The sequence below is a fragment of the Leucopleurus acutus genome (assembly GCF_964270905.1).
Source record: "Leucopleurus acutus genome assembly, chromosome: 3".
In the NCBI taxonomy this organism is placed as follows: Eukaryota; Metazoa; Chordata; class Mammalia; order Artiodactyla; family Delphinidae; genus Leucopleurus; species Leucopleurus acutus.
In genome coordinates, this window is record NC_139145.1 from 259,804 (window position 1) to 273,078 (window position 13,275).

The following is a 13,275-nucleotide window of genomic DNA, read 5'->3' on the forward strand; positions in this document are numbered from 1 at the left end:
CACGGGCCTGGATGTCAGATATTCATCCATATACACCTTCAGCATACATTGGGCACCTACTCTGTGCATACCTGTATGTACAAAGTGCTAGGAGGGGAGAAAGCCAGCAGGGGTGTGAGGTGGCATGGGGGTCTGGTTCAGTAAGGCGGTATCAGGAGGCCCCACCAGGAAGGGATGCTTGAACAAAGTCTGACGGAGCTGAGGGGGCGGTTTTGTGGTGGGGAGGGGCGGTGCCTGGCCGGGGCACAGCCAGGTAAAGGCCCAGCGAAGGGCGGGGATGCTGGCGTGCGGAGGCCATCGGAGTGGAGTGAGGGGGCAGCGGGAGGCCGGAGGAGAACCCCTGCCCTGGGGCTGTTGGCTCCACAGGGCCGCCGGCCCCCTGCACGGCCTGACCCACCCTTCTGCCCTCACCTCCAGCCCCCCCCCACCCCAGCTCCCTCCGCTCCAAGCAGCCCAGGCCTCTCCGCGGTCCCTCCCCGCTGTGCCGGGCACAGGGCTGTCCCAGGGCCGCCCCCAACCCCCCCGCCAGGTGCGCCTTCGCCCCGTGTCTCCACAGGGCCCTCACCGCAGAAAAGCTTTCCCTGGCCATCCATCTAACAGGTCCCTCTTCTCCCCCTACTTCTTTATTTTCTCCCTAGCGCCCCCGGAGGGCCAGGCTGCCACTCTGCGGTTTGTCCCCGCCTGGAACAGCGCCTGCCCCCGCCCACAGGGAGCCCGCCCAGCGACAGGCTCCTGGATCAAGGGTCTGGGAAGGCTTCCCCGGCGGCGGCGGCTGCGGCGGCGGCGTCGGCGTCAAGGGCGGACGCGTGAAGGACCACGAGGGCCGGGCGGCCCCCACAGATGGGCTGCGCGTGCCGGTGTAATTTTAGGTTTCCTCGCCCATGGCCCGGCCTTATTATTGTGCAATTAAAGCACTCGAGGCAGCAGATCAGGCAGTAAAAAATAGCGCATCCCAGTCAGCCACACAGGTGGGGGGCGGGGTCTGCTGCGGTCTCCGAAGGTGGGAGGAGGCCTGGCCCCGCCCCCTGCTCGCTGACTTCTCCAAAAAGTGCAACATCGTGGCATCTGGGTGGTCACTCGCCGGGTCGTGATTCAGCAGATAATTGTTGGGCACCTGTGCCCAACAGGCCTGGACAGATGTCAGGGGGACAGATGTCAGGGGGACAGCCTGGCCCTCCTGGGGGTGTAGGGAGAAAATAAAGAGGGGCGGAAGATGGGGGCGTACATCTTCGATGGATGGCCATGGAAGGCCTTTCTGCGGTGAGGGCCCTGTGGAGACCCGGGGCGAGGGCGCACCTGGCCGGGGGGTTGCGGGGGGTTGGGAGGGGGCCCTGGGACAGCCCTGTGCCCGGCAGGTGGGAGGGACAGCGGGGACGCCCGTGGCGGTTGGAACGGAATGAGCGACGGGGAGAGGGAGGAGGTGAGGGCAGGAGGGGACGGGGTGGGTCGGGTGGTGCAGGACCCGGGGGCGCGGAGAGCTCGGCTCTCACCCGGAGGGACGCGGGACGCCCCAGGGCGGCGGGCAGAGCAGGGACGCGGGCTCGCTGTTCACAGGCGCCCTCTGGCGGCTTCGGGGAGAACAGGCCGTGGGTGGCGCCGGGAGACTGGGCGGAGGGGACGGCGGAGGTCCGGGAGGGGTGGCGAGGGCTGGCGGGGGCTGGGGAGGGATGGTGGAGAAGGAGGATGGGAGGGGACGGTGGGAGAATGGGGGGGGGTGGGGGAGGATAATGGAAAGGGCTGATGGGGTGGATGTGGGAGCAACGGTTGGGGTTAGGGTGGGGAGGTATGGGGGTTATGACGGTGCCATGGTGGGCGTGGATAGTGGGACCTGACCTGTGCAGGGGCCGAAGAGGGGGCAAGAAATGGGCAGTTTCTGTGAAATGCTTTTTTCATGTCCTTTCTAATGAAGTATAGCTTATATGCGGTAAATGTAAGCACATCAAGTTCAGTGAACTTTTTTAAAAATTGAAGTCACATAAAATCATTCAAACGTGAACAATTCGGTGTCATTTGGTACAGACACAACGTGCAACCATCACCTCTAACTCCAGAACATTCCATCTCCCTGAAAAGAAGCCCCGTCCTCATTAGCAATCACTCCCCATCCCCCTCCCCAGCCCCTGACAACCACGAATCCACTCTCTGTGTCTGTGGATCGGCCCGTTCTGGACGTTTCCCATCAATGGAATCACACCCTGTATGTCCTTCTGTGTCTGGCTTCTCTCACTGAGCGTCGTGTTCTCAAGGTCCATCCACGCTGTAGCGAGTGTCAGGGCTTCTGTCCTTTTCCTGGCTGAGTGATGTTCCCGTGTGTAGAGGGACACATTGTGTCTGTCCATCATTTGTTGATGGACATATGGGCTGTTTCTACCTTTTGGCTGCTGTGAATAATGCTGTTATGAACAGTAATGCACAAGTTTTGGTTTGAGGAACAGTTTTCAATTCTTCTGAGTATACCTAGGCATGGAATTCCGGGTCGTATGGTAATTTTCTGTGTATCTTTTTGAGGACATGCCAGTCTGTTTTCCATAGCAGCTGCACAATCTCACATTCCCTAGGCAGCTGGAAGGTTCTAATTTCTCTACATCCTCTCCAATCCTGCTTATCTTCCATTTTCCTCATCACAGCCATCTTTTGGGTGTGAAGTGGTATTGCTGTGGTTTTGATTTTCATTTCCCTGATGACTAATGATGTTGAGCATCTTTTCATGGGGTGTTAGCCATTTGTGTATCCTCTTTGGAGAAGTGTCTGTTTGGGTCATTTGCCTTTTTTTTTTTTTTTCCCCGTTGCGGAGCACAGGCTCCGGACGCGCAGGCTCCGCGGCCACGGCTCACGGGCCCAGCCGCTCCGCGGCATGTGGGATCTTCCCGGACCGGGGCACGAACCCGCGTCCCCCGCATCGGCAGGCGGACTCTCAACCACTGCGCCACCAGGGAAGCCCGCCCATATTTTAATTGAGTCATGTGTCTTTCTGTTGTTGAGTTGTAGGAATTTTGTAAATGCATTCTGGATACTTGGCCCTTACGAGCCTAACGAACATTTATAAATAAACTCACCCAGATGAAAATGCCGACAGTGAGAGCTCCCCAGAGGCCATCCTCACCTCTCCTGGCCACTACCCCCAGGTGGCCTGACTTCTGTCTCCAAAGGCTCACGTTGACTGTTCTTGAACTTCTTACCTGTGGAATTGCGCAGAGTGTCCTTCACGGGGCAACATTCCGTGCTGAGGTCCACCCGGCTGTCACGTGCAGTGGTCCCCTCTCTGCAGGGTCGATTCTGGGCATTTAGAAGGCAGAGCTGGGTTTGCTAGCAGGCAGGACTGAATGGGGCCGAGAGAGAGAGGATCTCGCGGATCCCCCACCACACAGCCCTCACATCCAAGCCAGCACATCCCGGACGCTGTGCATCCTTGGTCTCTGTCAAATGTGTCCTGTCCACCTCTGCCCAGCCCAGTCCCAACGCCCTCCCACCTCCTCTGGAATCAGCAGCAGCCCCAGCCCGGTCTCCGTGCCACCCAACAGTGCCCCTTCCTCACAGATGCTGCAGGGTCTAAAACATTAACCAGAGCCCCTCGCTCCCCGAGGCTCCCCACTGTCCTCAAGACAAAGTCCACCCTCCCTGCAGGGTCCATCTCTCCAACTACCAGCCTCCTCGATGTGCCCGGGGGGTTAAGAACTTCCCGACCTCGGATGGGTTCTGTGTCCTGCACCTCCTCCCCCAAGAAGCAGGTAGGGGTTCTGGTGACTCAGACCCCAAAACACGTGTGAAACCACCATTTTGTGGATTCCGAGGGTCAGGAAGAGGTCGGGGACGCTGGCTGGAGACTGGAAGGCAGGCCAGGCACGCGCTTGAAGACTCGAAGGTGCCGTCAGCCCAGCCCCCAGAGTTGAGCTTCGCGGCGGCTTTTGCATGTGGGGATGCTGACGCTCTTCCCCGAGTTCAAGAAACAAGGAAGGAGTTTCTGTGGCTTGGCTGTGGGAGCTGAGGAAATGTTGGGGGGCAGAGTGGGCTGTGGGGGGCTGGGCACCTCTGGCTGAGAAGCAGGGGTGGCTGAGCATAAGTCAGGTGGCTGGAGGAGGGGGGCTTCCTGCGTCACCATAGCAACCCAGGCCCTGAGCTCCTAGGAGGGGCTTGGGGCGGCGTTGGGAGTTAGCCAGGCTGGAAGGTCAGAGGGCACAGCCTCCACTTCTGACACCAACTGCAAGTTCGGGGGTCCTCCAAACCACCCTGGGGTTTGATCATTCTCTGGAAGGGATTCGCAGACCTCACTGAAAGCACCTGAGAGGCTGCTCAGGTTACCAAGGGAGGAGCGTGGGGAGGGGGTCTCGCCATCACCACCGTCCACTTATGCCCCTCCCGGCCCCACGGGCCCCACACGGGGGGCCAGTGCCGGTGTGACGCCTGCATCGCGCACCAGCCGACCTCAATCTCCAGGCCCACTGATGCCGTCACGCAAGGCCACCCTAAAACGCAGGGTTGGTCTTCCTGGCCTGGCCAGTCCTGTCAGGCGGGACACAGATCACCTCGAAGACCCCTCTGGGCACGGCTAAACCCTCTACAGCCTGAGGGCATGAGGCAGAGCCTCACCGCCCAGCCCTGGGCCGGGCCCGCGCGCCCCTGGGCCAGGTTTGGGCGCCGTGTCTGTTCTGCGTCTGCCCTCGTCTCCGCCCCCACCACGAGGGGCAGGAGACAGGGTTCTGGAGGGGAAACCGCGGTCACAGAGAGGACGGTGACTTGTCAGGATTCAAACCCAGGCGGCGTGGTCCGGGCGGGCCGGGGGCCTCTCACGGGGAGAAGGAGCCTTCCAGTACTGGGAAGGCAGCCTGGGCGGGGTTGAGGGCTCGGGGTCTGCACCCGGCGTTGCTTCGAATTGCGTCCTGTCCCCTGTGAGCTGGGTGGCTTTGGGCAGACCCCTCTGCCTCACCCGGCCTCGGTTTCCCCATGTGTGAGTGGGAGTGGCAGCGTCTCGCTGAGGATCCAGAGGGTCGTCCCTCTCACCCGGTACAGGCTTCGTGAACGGGCCCTGCACGGTATGTGCGCAGCTTATGTGCCCTGGAGGGAGTGCGCAATGTCCCCATTGCACGGGGCGGGGGGTGGGGGTGGGGGTGGGGGGCGCGGGTAAACTGAGGCCCCAGAGCCAGGCCAGCTTGTTCGCAGTGGAGCCGGGACTCCGGCCTCGGTCAGGCGGCTTCGCGGGGGAGGGGTGCGCATCCCGGGTCCGCTCCCCACTCGCGGCTCCTTTTTATTGAAGTCATTTTTCTCCTCGCGTCAGCAGAGCCGGCTGCGGGCAGCCCCTCCCTCCCACCCGCGGAGGAGCTGAGAAGAAAACAAAGGCTTAATTGAATCCCACACGGGGGCGGGGGAGGGGGGGGAGAGGCCCTCGGCACTCGGAGGCCAGGGGAGCCCGGGCCTCAGTGGATCTGACGGGGCCTGTAATTAAAATCCTGATGTGATTAGATTAATACCATCGCTGCCCTGCGCCTGTGGCCGCGCATGGACCCATCACAGCGACCGCGTGGGGAGCCTGAGACCGAGACAAGCCATGTGAGTTGCCCAAGAACACAGGGCGAGTGAAAAATCGGGGGCTTGAATTCCGCCGTGGAACACTCCCCTCGCTTGTCAGGGTTCAGATTCCCAGACTCCAGACATGGGGTGCCAGTGAGGGGGTCGCTCCAGGCCGGGGGAAGTGCATGGGTCGCAGGGCAGGGCGCCCGTAGCAGGCCTCCCATGCCAGGGTGTGGGGCCCTGGGAACTATGGAAGGTTTCAGAGCAGCAGGTGAAGGCAGAGGGCAGACTAGGGTGGGCAGTGCATCAGGGCTGTGGTGGGGTGGGATGGAGGCCTACTGTGGGCTGGATTCCCAAGGCCCCTGGAATGTCTCTGCTGCCCCAGAGCTCCTTCCCTGTTTCAGATTCTGCTCCTTCTGCAAAGCCTTTCTTGAATGCCCTGATGGAAGCTCACCCCCTCACTCCAGGGCCACCTTCTCCAGCTCTGTGGGATATACAGATCCCAGGCCTTCCCCGTGCTGCCTTCCTTCTCTGCTTCCCTTTCCCGTGTCAGACTGGGGCACCCCAGGTCGGTGCTCTTCCTCCTTCCTCAGACTGGAGATGCTGTATCAGTGATCTTTGGCTGCAAATGAAAAAAAAAAAGTCAAACTGGCTTAAGCAAAGAAGGGAATTTATTGGCCCTCTGAACTGAAATGGTGAAATGGACTGCAGGCATAGCTGGATCCAGGTGCCCACCATGTTGCCAGGCATTTGACCCCTCATCTTTTGCTCTGCTGTCTCCTGTGCTGGCCCCACTCTGAGAAAGGGGCATGGTTTTGCGATCTTCACCAAATCAGGTGCCTACTGCTCGTGGTGGACCTGGATGACCACAGCCCCCACTGAGAGTAGGAAGATGTTGGATGGCAGCCGGGCTGGAAGGAGAGAGTGCTGACACCACCTTCATCTGCACCCTGGGCTGAGCACTGGGGTGTTCCAGGTGCAACAACAGACTATTCTGATAGCATCAATATTACAAGGCCGAGTATGACACTAACAAGGAATATAAAAGGGGTGTCTGACCTCACTGGGGTGGGGGCTGCCCTGGGGAAGAGGCAGTGCTTTGAGACCTCAAGGTAGAGGGAGAGAACGTGGGAGAGGGGGTTCCCAGAGGGGAACCAGCATGGAGAGGGGAGGGAGGGGGTCTCCCTGAGTCCATTTATGTCTTTGGGGGCATCCTTTTGGGGGCTGCACGGGGCAGCCACAGCGCAAGCACACATGCACAAACACACGTACACGCGCACAGCCACACATTACACAGCAACATGTGTGCACACAGGGTTACATACATGCACAGGGTGCAAACACAGAAACGTGCACAGTCCACACAGGTGTGTGAGCACACACGTGCACGCACGTGTTTATGCCCACACTGTCACACAGGTGCAAGCACGGCTGCACTCTCACACTCACGTGGCTACACTAACATTCACACACACGTGCATACGGCCTACAGCACAGTTACACATGTGCACAGAGGCGCGTGGATGTGTGCATGCACACATACATCACACACACACACGCGCGCACACACCGGTTGCCCATCCATGAGTGGCTGGTGGGGAAGAGGCAAGAAGGCGCCCGGTTGCCCTGGCAACACATCCTGGAACCCGACCAGGCCTGGTTAGTGCAGCTCATCTGGCGGGCTGTCAGCAGGTGGGGGCTGCTCAGGACCCCAACCCGCACAAGGTTGGTGAGGGAACAGCTGGTCTGATTCCACACCCTGGGGCTCAGTTTCCCCACCTGTCAAATGGAGCAAACACAGCCCACACCAGCTGCAACTCCCACACTCACAAAGGCTGCGCAGTCCCGGGCTGCACAGACGCCCTCCCGTCCCTGTGCACTGCCTGACCCCCAGGCTTCCGTGATGGGAGGCCTGCCCCCCAGCCCGGGTCCCTGAGTGAAAGGAAGCCACTTCCCAGGGGACAGGGGAAGGCAGGGTCGGACCCAAGCTAGAAAGAGCGGGCAGTTCCTCAAGGGGGAGCAAAGGGGGAGGGCTGGGACCCTCGCCCTCCACTGCCAGCTCCCCGGTTCCCCAGAAACCTTGCAGGAACCCAGAGACAGGGTCAGGCCACGGCTTTCCATGGATTCACACACTGAGGAGCCTCCCTGGGGCCCAGCGCAGTGCTGGGGCTGGAGATGGCCTTTCACGGAGATAAACCTGCCGGCCCTGGGGCTGGAGACAGATACGACCCCAGACAGCCTGTGAGCTGAGGTGGGACAGGGAACACACAGCAGAGGGGGCCAGGAAGGCTTCCTCTGTGAGGTGCCATGTCAGCTAGGGCCTGAGAGCAGGGAACTTGAGGGGCAGGAGGCATTCCAAGCAGAGAGAACAAGCTGTGCGAAGGCACAGATGTGAATGGCCCAGAGCCGGCTCCCACGCCCCCAACCCACTGCCCCTGGCAGGGGGTCTCCAGGGTGTGTGACAAGGGTGGGGGCTGCCCTCCTGTCTGACTGCAGGGGCTGGGGCAGACCAGAAGGGAGCGAGGGGCATCTGAGGGGGTCCCCGTCGACGACGGCCCTGCACGTCCAGTCTCTGTCCCCTGAAGGTCAGAGCGCGGAAGGGGCCGATCCTGGCATGGCTCTCCCCGGTGGCTGCAGTGAGGGTGCGGATTCACATCCCGGCTCTGGGCCAGGCTGCCTCGGGAGGGTGACTGAAAGGCGGGGTCTCCACACCTATGAGGTGGGATGCTCGCGGCCCTGGCGGGGCGAGAGCAGCGCTCTCACGCACACCTGCGGGATGAACGTCTCATGTCCTCCTAACAGGGCCTGGGGGTCCCTGCCCTGCTGCGGTCTCGCTTCCTTGCCTCCACCCCAAGCAGGAGAGGCCCAGAGGCTCTAAAAGGCTGGGTGGGGAGGGCTTCACTCATCCTGAAGGCTCCCGCCACCCTCCCTGGAATTCAAGACAAAACTCCTCTCTTGTTATTAAACAGCAAAGCCAGCAGATCTCCGCCCCCGCATCCCTGGAACACCTTTATTGCACTAAAAACAGCAGTTATAAACAAACACTTGGGGGAGGTTGTCTTAAAGATGTACCCACAGTCAGTTTCAAACACAGATGTCAAACAGTGCAGGGGCCTATAAAATGGGGGCCCCCAGAAGGAAAGCCGGGGATGTGAGCGGTCAGGGTCAGAGAAGGGGGCTGAAAGTCTGAGCATCTCACTCCATGCAGGGCTGTCTGCCCCCTCCGCCCACAGGCCTGGCCAGGTGGTCCCCCGGAGCAGAGGGCCTAAGGGAGCAGGCCCAGGACAGAGGCCGGAGGGGGCACAGCAAGGGACCCTAGTGCCAAGGGCTTTCGTTCTCGGCCTCAAGGGTGCACAGGTATGTCTCACCACATGTGCAGAAGGGAACACGTGCTCCTCCCCCCGACCCCCGGGGCGCTGGAGGGAAACATGCTCCTTCATCCCTCCCCCAGGGTGATCTGGAGACCCAGAGCCAGGAGGGACAACGTTTGGACTGGGAGGGGCACCCCAGGATCCCCACAGACTGGCCGGGTCCATCGTCGCCCAGCAGGCAGCCCAGGAGAGGTGAAGGGGCAGAGCTGGCCTTGCCTGGCCCCTGCTTCAGACTGTATCGTTTCTGTTTCGGTGAGCAGGAAACCTCCACAAAAATCATTCAAGGACCCACAAACTGACACAATTAAACCCATGCAGCTGTTTTAGCAGCACGAAAAGCCACAACCAGGGTCTCCCCAGCCTCCCCTTTGTCCCACCCACCCTAACCAAAACCTATGTACACGAGTGGAGTAAACGTCAAGGCTATCAGTCACTGGGCATCACTTCCTGGGTAATGCACCGGAGGGGGCAGGGGCCAGGGAGGAACGGGGCCCCCGGGCTGGCGCTGCTCTCTGGGCACGTTCTGAGCAACCCCTCCAGGGGAGGGAAGTTCCCAACGTCCAGCAGGGCCACAGCGTCCCGAGTAGAGAAGGCGATGGAGGAAAACAGCTGACACGAGGGCTGTCTCGCTCGAGGGGCTGGAGGGGAGCAATTGCCCCCGTTTTCATCTGCTGGGACTTCCTCCACGGCTTGCCCGTCTCTGCCAGGCAGTGGCTCTCAGACGCGGCTCTCGCCTCCAGAGCCTGGGAGGACCGAGGACTGCCCAGAGCCAGCCCACCCCAGGAGGGGATTCTCCCACAGCCCCGAGGGGCACCGTGGGCAGAACTTGGGCCTGGCCCTGATCTCTGGGGGGGCGGGGGGCAGGGTCTGGCGGGCCGGCGGCAGGAGGACACTCATGCAGCAGAGGAGAAGATACGACTGGGCTTCAGGACCGGCGGCCTCTGGGTCTGTGATCGGCCTTAGCTGCCTCCTGGCCCAGGTTCCAGAACTCGGGAAGGGGCGAGGCAGGGGCATGGAACTTGGGGCACAGGGGGACCCTCAGCCCTGCAAGCTGACCCCTTCTTTTCCCCGGCAGCCCCCTCCCTTCTCCTCTGGAAAACAGCATGACCCAGGACACCCCCAACATGGGCTGCAGCATCAGGGCCGGGCAGCCTGAGTGGAAACCACCTCCCCTGCCGGATCCGGGTGGGGGCGGGGTCTCCTCTGCCGGCGGGAGGGGGCGTGGGGGCCTTTACAAGAAGGGAAGCAGAGAGGTCAGGGGCAGCTCCTTCTCCCCGAGCAGGGTGTCCCGCTTGAGGCTGCTGCCCTTGTTCACCACCTTGATCCTGAGCGCCAGCTTCCGCACGCTGGCCGGCCCCAGGCCGTCGAAGAAGAAGTCCTCGTTGAAGACGGGGTGGCGGCTGTTCTTGACGATGGTGCTGCGCTGCTTCTGCAGCTTGCCGGGCACCAAGCACAGGCCCACACAGCAGTTGATGCTGCGGGCGTCGCAGAGCCGGTCGTAGAGGCCCTCGGCCGCCAGCAGGCGCACGCGCAGGCGGGCCTGGGCCGCCTCATACTCCGCCAGCAGCCGCACGCTGCCCCGCGGGCCTATGCGCACAGCGTGCTCCGCGCGGGGCGCCGCGCCGGGCTCGGGGCCGGGCTCCGGGGTGGCCCTGCGGGCCAGGCGGCGCCGGGCCCCAGGGCTGGTGTCCGGCGTGCTGTCGTCGGCCGACGGGGAGCCGTGGCGGCCCACCGAGTGCTTCAGCTGGCTCACCTTGGCCTGGCTGTCCTGGGCGAACCCTTTGAGCAGCGACACGGAGCGCGAGAGCAGGGGGGACCCGAACGGCGAGGACTCGGCCGAGGACCCCGTGTCGCTCTCCCCGCCACTGACGCAGCGGCTGGGGCTCATGAGGGCACCGCCGGCCTCCCTGGGCGCCCCATCGCCCCCGTTGGCCTTGACACCCCCCCGACGGCGCCGGGTGCCCGGGGAGCCCACCTGGGCCAGAGCCCCGTGCTCGCTATGGAACAGAGACTCCTTGCGCCGCGTGTGGGGGCTCTCGGCCAGCGTGGCGAAGCCATAGGACGTCTGGGCCTTGGGCACCGAGGGCAGCGACATGGCCCCCTGGGCCTGGGGGTCGGCGTTGGTGGCGGCCTCCTCGGCGGTCCAGTCCTCTGCGCTCTCGATCTGGATCACATGCCTGGTGGCCGCCTTCAGCAGGCTCTTGCTCTCGGCGGCCAGCTTGGCAGGCAGCCGGGGGCTCCGGGGGCCGCGGCGGGGCGCGGCAGAGGCCAGGTTCTGCTCCGAGGTCGAGGGCCCCAGCTCAGCCTGAGCCTCCGGCTCCGTGGGGCCGGCGGGCAGCTTCGGGGGGATGAAGAAGTCCGGGATCTTGTCGGGCGTGAGCACGTTGCTGTACAGGGGCCCCTTGGCGGCCCTGTCCCCACCCTCGCCCCCCGTAGCTCCATTCTCCCCTGACCCACGAAGCCGCTCCAAGAACCACATGTTGGTTTTCTTCATCGGGGCGGAGGCAGGAGCCTGGAGGGATCTGCGGAGCCTGGGAAGAGAAGCGGGGGTCGGGAGCTGCAGGCCCCCCTGCACGCGGGGGCTGGAAGAGGGGCTCCCGGCACCCGTTGGGGGGAGCCCTGCAGGGGGCCATTGGGGTCAGAAGGCGCTGAGGCCCAGGACAGCGGCGGGGTGGGCTCGCCCCTCCCCTCCCCTCCCCTCCCCTCCCCTCCCCTCCCCTCCCCAGAGGAATCGCGCTTAACTTCCAAGTGCCGAAGCCCGGCCCGGGAGGTGGGGGCGGCGCTGACTCTCGGGAAGCTCCCAGGGGACTGCGGCTCCACTCTCGCCCCCACCCCCGTTCTGAGGATCTCAAAGCGCTTTCTAAAGGGGTCCGCGCTCAGTCCAGGGGGAAGACACCCCAGGGCGTACGGGGGACCCTGGGGTGTCCCAGCTCCGCCCCCCCCCCAAGCTCCCACCCACCTGTGGCTTCTCCCGGGCCGAGGGTCCAGGCATCCGGGGCGAGGGAAGGGAGAGGAGGTGAGTCTGGGGGCTGGCGGCGCGGCGAACCGACCCCTCCCCTCCTCTCCCCCACCCCGCCCCGCGGGACTCGGCTGGGGGTGGGGGTGGGGTCCTAGCAGCCCCCGCGGAGCGTGGCGGGGCCCCGAACTCACCTGCCCGGGGACGGTGGCCGAGGCTGGCTGGTCCGCGGACACGCCGGGGTCTCGGCGCAAAGGCTGGGGGCGCGGGGACGCGGGCGCAGCCTCGGTCGGGCGGCAGCGGCAGCGCAGTCGGACTCATTCACCAGCGGCGGCGGCGGCGGGAAACCGCCCAGCTGGCCGCCGCGCCGCCGTATTCCTCCTAGTACGGCCGCCCTCCTCCCCCGCCTCGCTTGCCCCGGGGACCGGGCGGGCGGTCTGCGCAGCCCCCAGCGGGCAGAACCGAGGAGCCTCGCGGGGACTCGGGGACTGAAGGGGTGGGGGGAAGGAGGCAGGTGGTGGCGGTTTGCTGACGCCCCTAGAAACCCCAGGCCCCTGCCTCAGTTCCTCTGAGGGCCACTTCCCGACTTACGCTGACGAGTAAAAGAACAGCAATAATAATAACGGCAGCTGAATTTATTACTGAGCGCTTTCTCAGTTCCAGGCTCTTAGCGCCCTCCCCCCAACTCATTCCACAAAAACCGGCGGGTACGTCCTATGGCTGTCTCCAGTTTGCACATGAGGAAGGTGAAGGTTTCTTTCCAGAAACAAGGAGCTAGCCGCTGAGACGCGGCTCAGTGCAGACACCCGAGAAGCCGGCCAGGGCGCTGCTCCTCCATGGGAGAGATGTTTATCGAGCACCTACTGGACGCTGGGAACATGGCTGTGGCTGGCATGCAGCTGCCGGCTTTGCGATGTGTCCTGGTCGGAAGGACGCCAATACAGAAATACACAGGTAAATATACTAACCGTAGGTTTGGTGGCTCCCATGACAAAGGTGATTCGGGGAGAAAGGAGAGAGTCCCCCCCTTCAGTTCACAGATGGCTAAACCAGCAAGGGTAAGACCAGGAGACTCAGGCCTGGCAGCTCTGAGACCACAGCGTGTCTTGGGATTCCACCCTCCACCCTTGTGATCTGCTGGCCCCAACCCCCCTCGTCCTCACTCCTTCCTCCCTCCCAGCCTCAGTTTCCTCTTCTGGAATCCAAGGCCGAGTGACCAGTCCCAAGTCCAGCAAGATAATGTATTGCCAAGACTGATGCAGAGCAGGGGAAGCCTAGACCTTATTTAATTATCATATTCCAGGAGCCTCCTCTCTTCCAGAAATGTCCCCGAGCATCGTCGTGGCTGGAGCTGGGATGGGGGCTGGTCTGGAGTGACGGTTCAACAGCAGAAGGGGAGACGGGGGTGGGGGGGGGCAGACTGAGCTGGAGCTGGACAGAGGC

At 62.9% G+C, this 13,275-nt stretch overlaps 1 protein-coding gene across 1 annotated transcript; it reads right to left on the reverse strand.

Moving 5' to 3' along the window:
• Positions 1–10,107: 10,107 nt before the first annotated feature.
• C2CD4C (C2 calcium dependent domain containing 4C) lies at positions 10,108–11,379 on the reverse strand (the record flags this gene model as incomplete). Its single annotated transcript, XM_082835362.1, has 1 exon — positions 10,108–11,379. The coding sequence occupies exon 1, from the start codon at positions 11,368–11,370 to the stop codon at positions 10,108–10,110; it is 1,263 nt and encodes a 420-aa protein (XP_082691488.1). The 5' UTR covers positions 11,371–11,379.
• Positions 11,380–13,275: the final 1,896 nt, after the last annotated feature.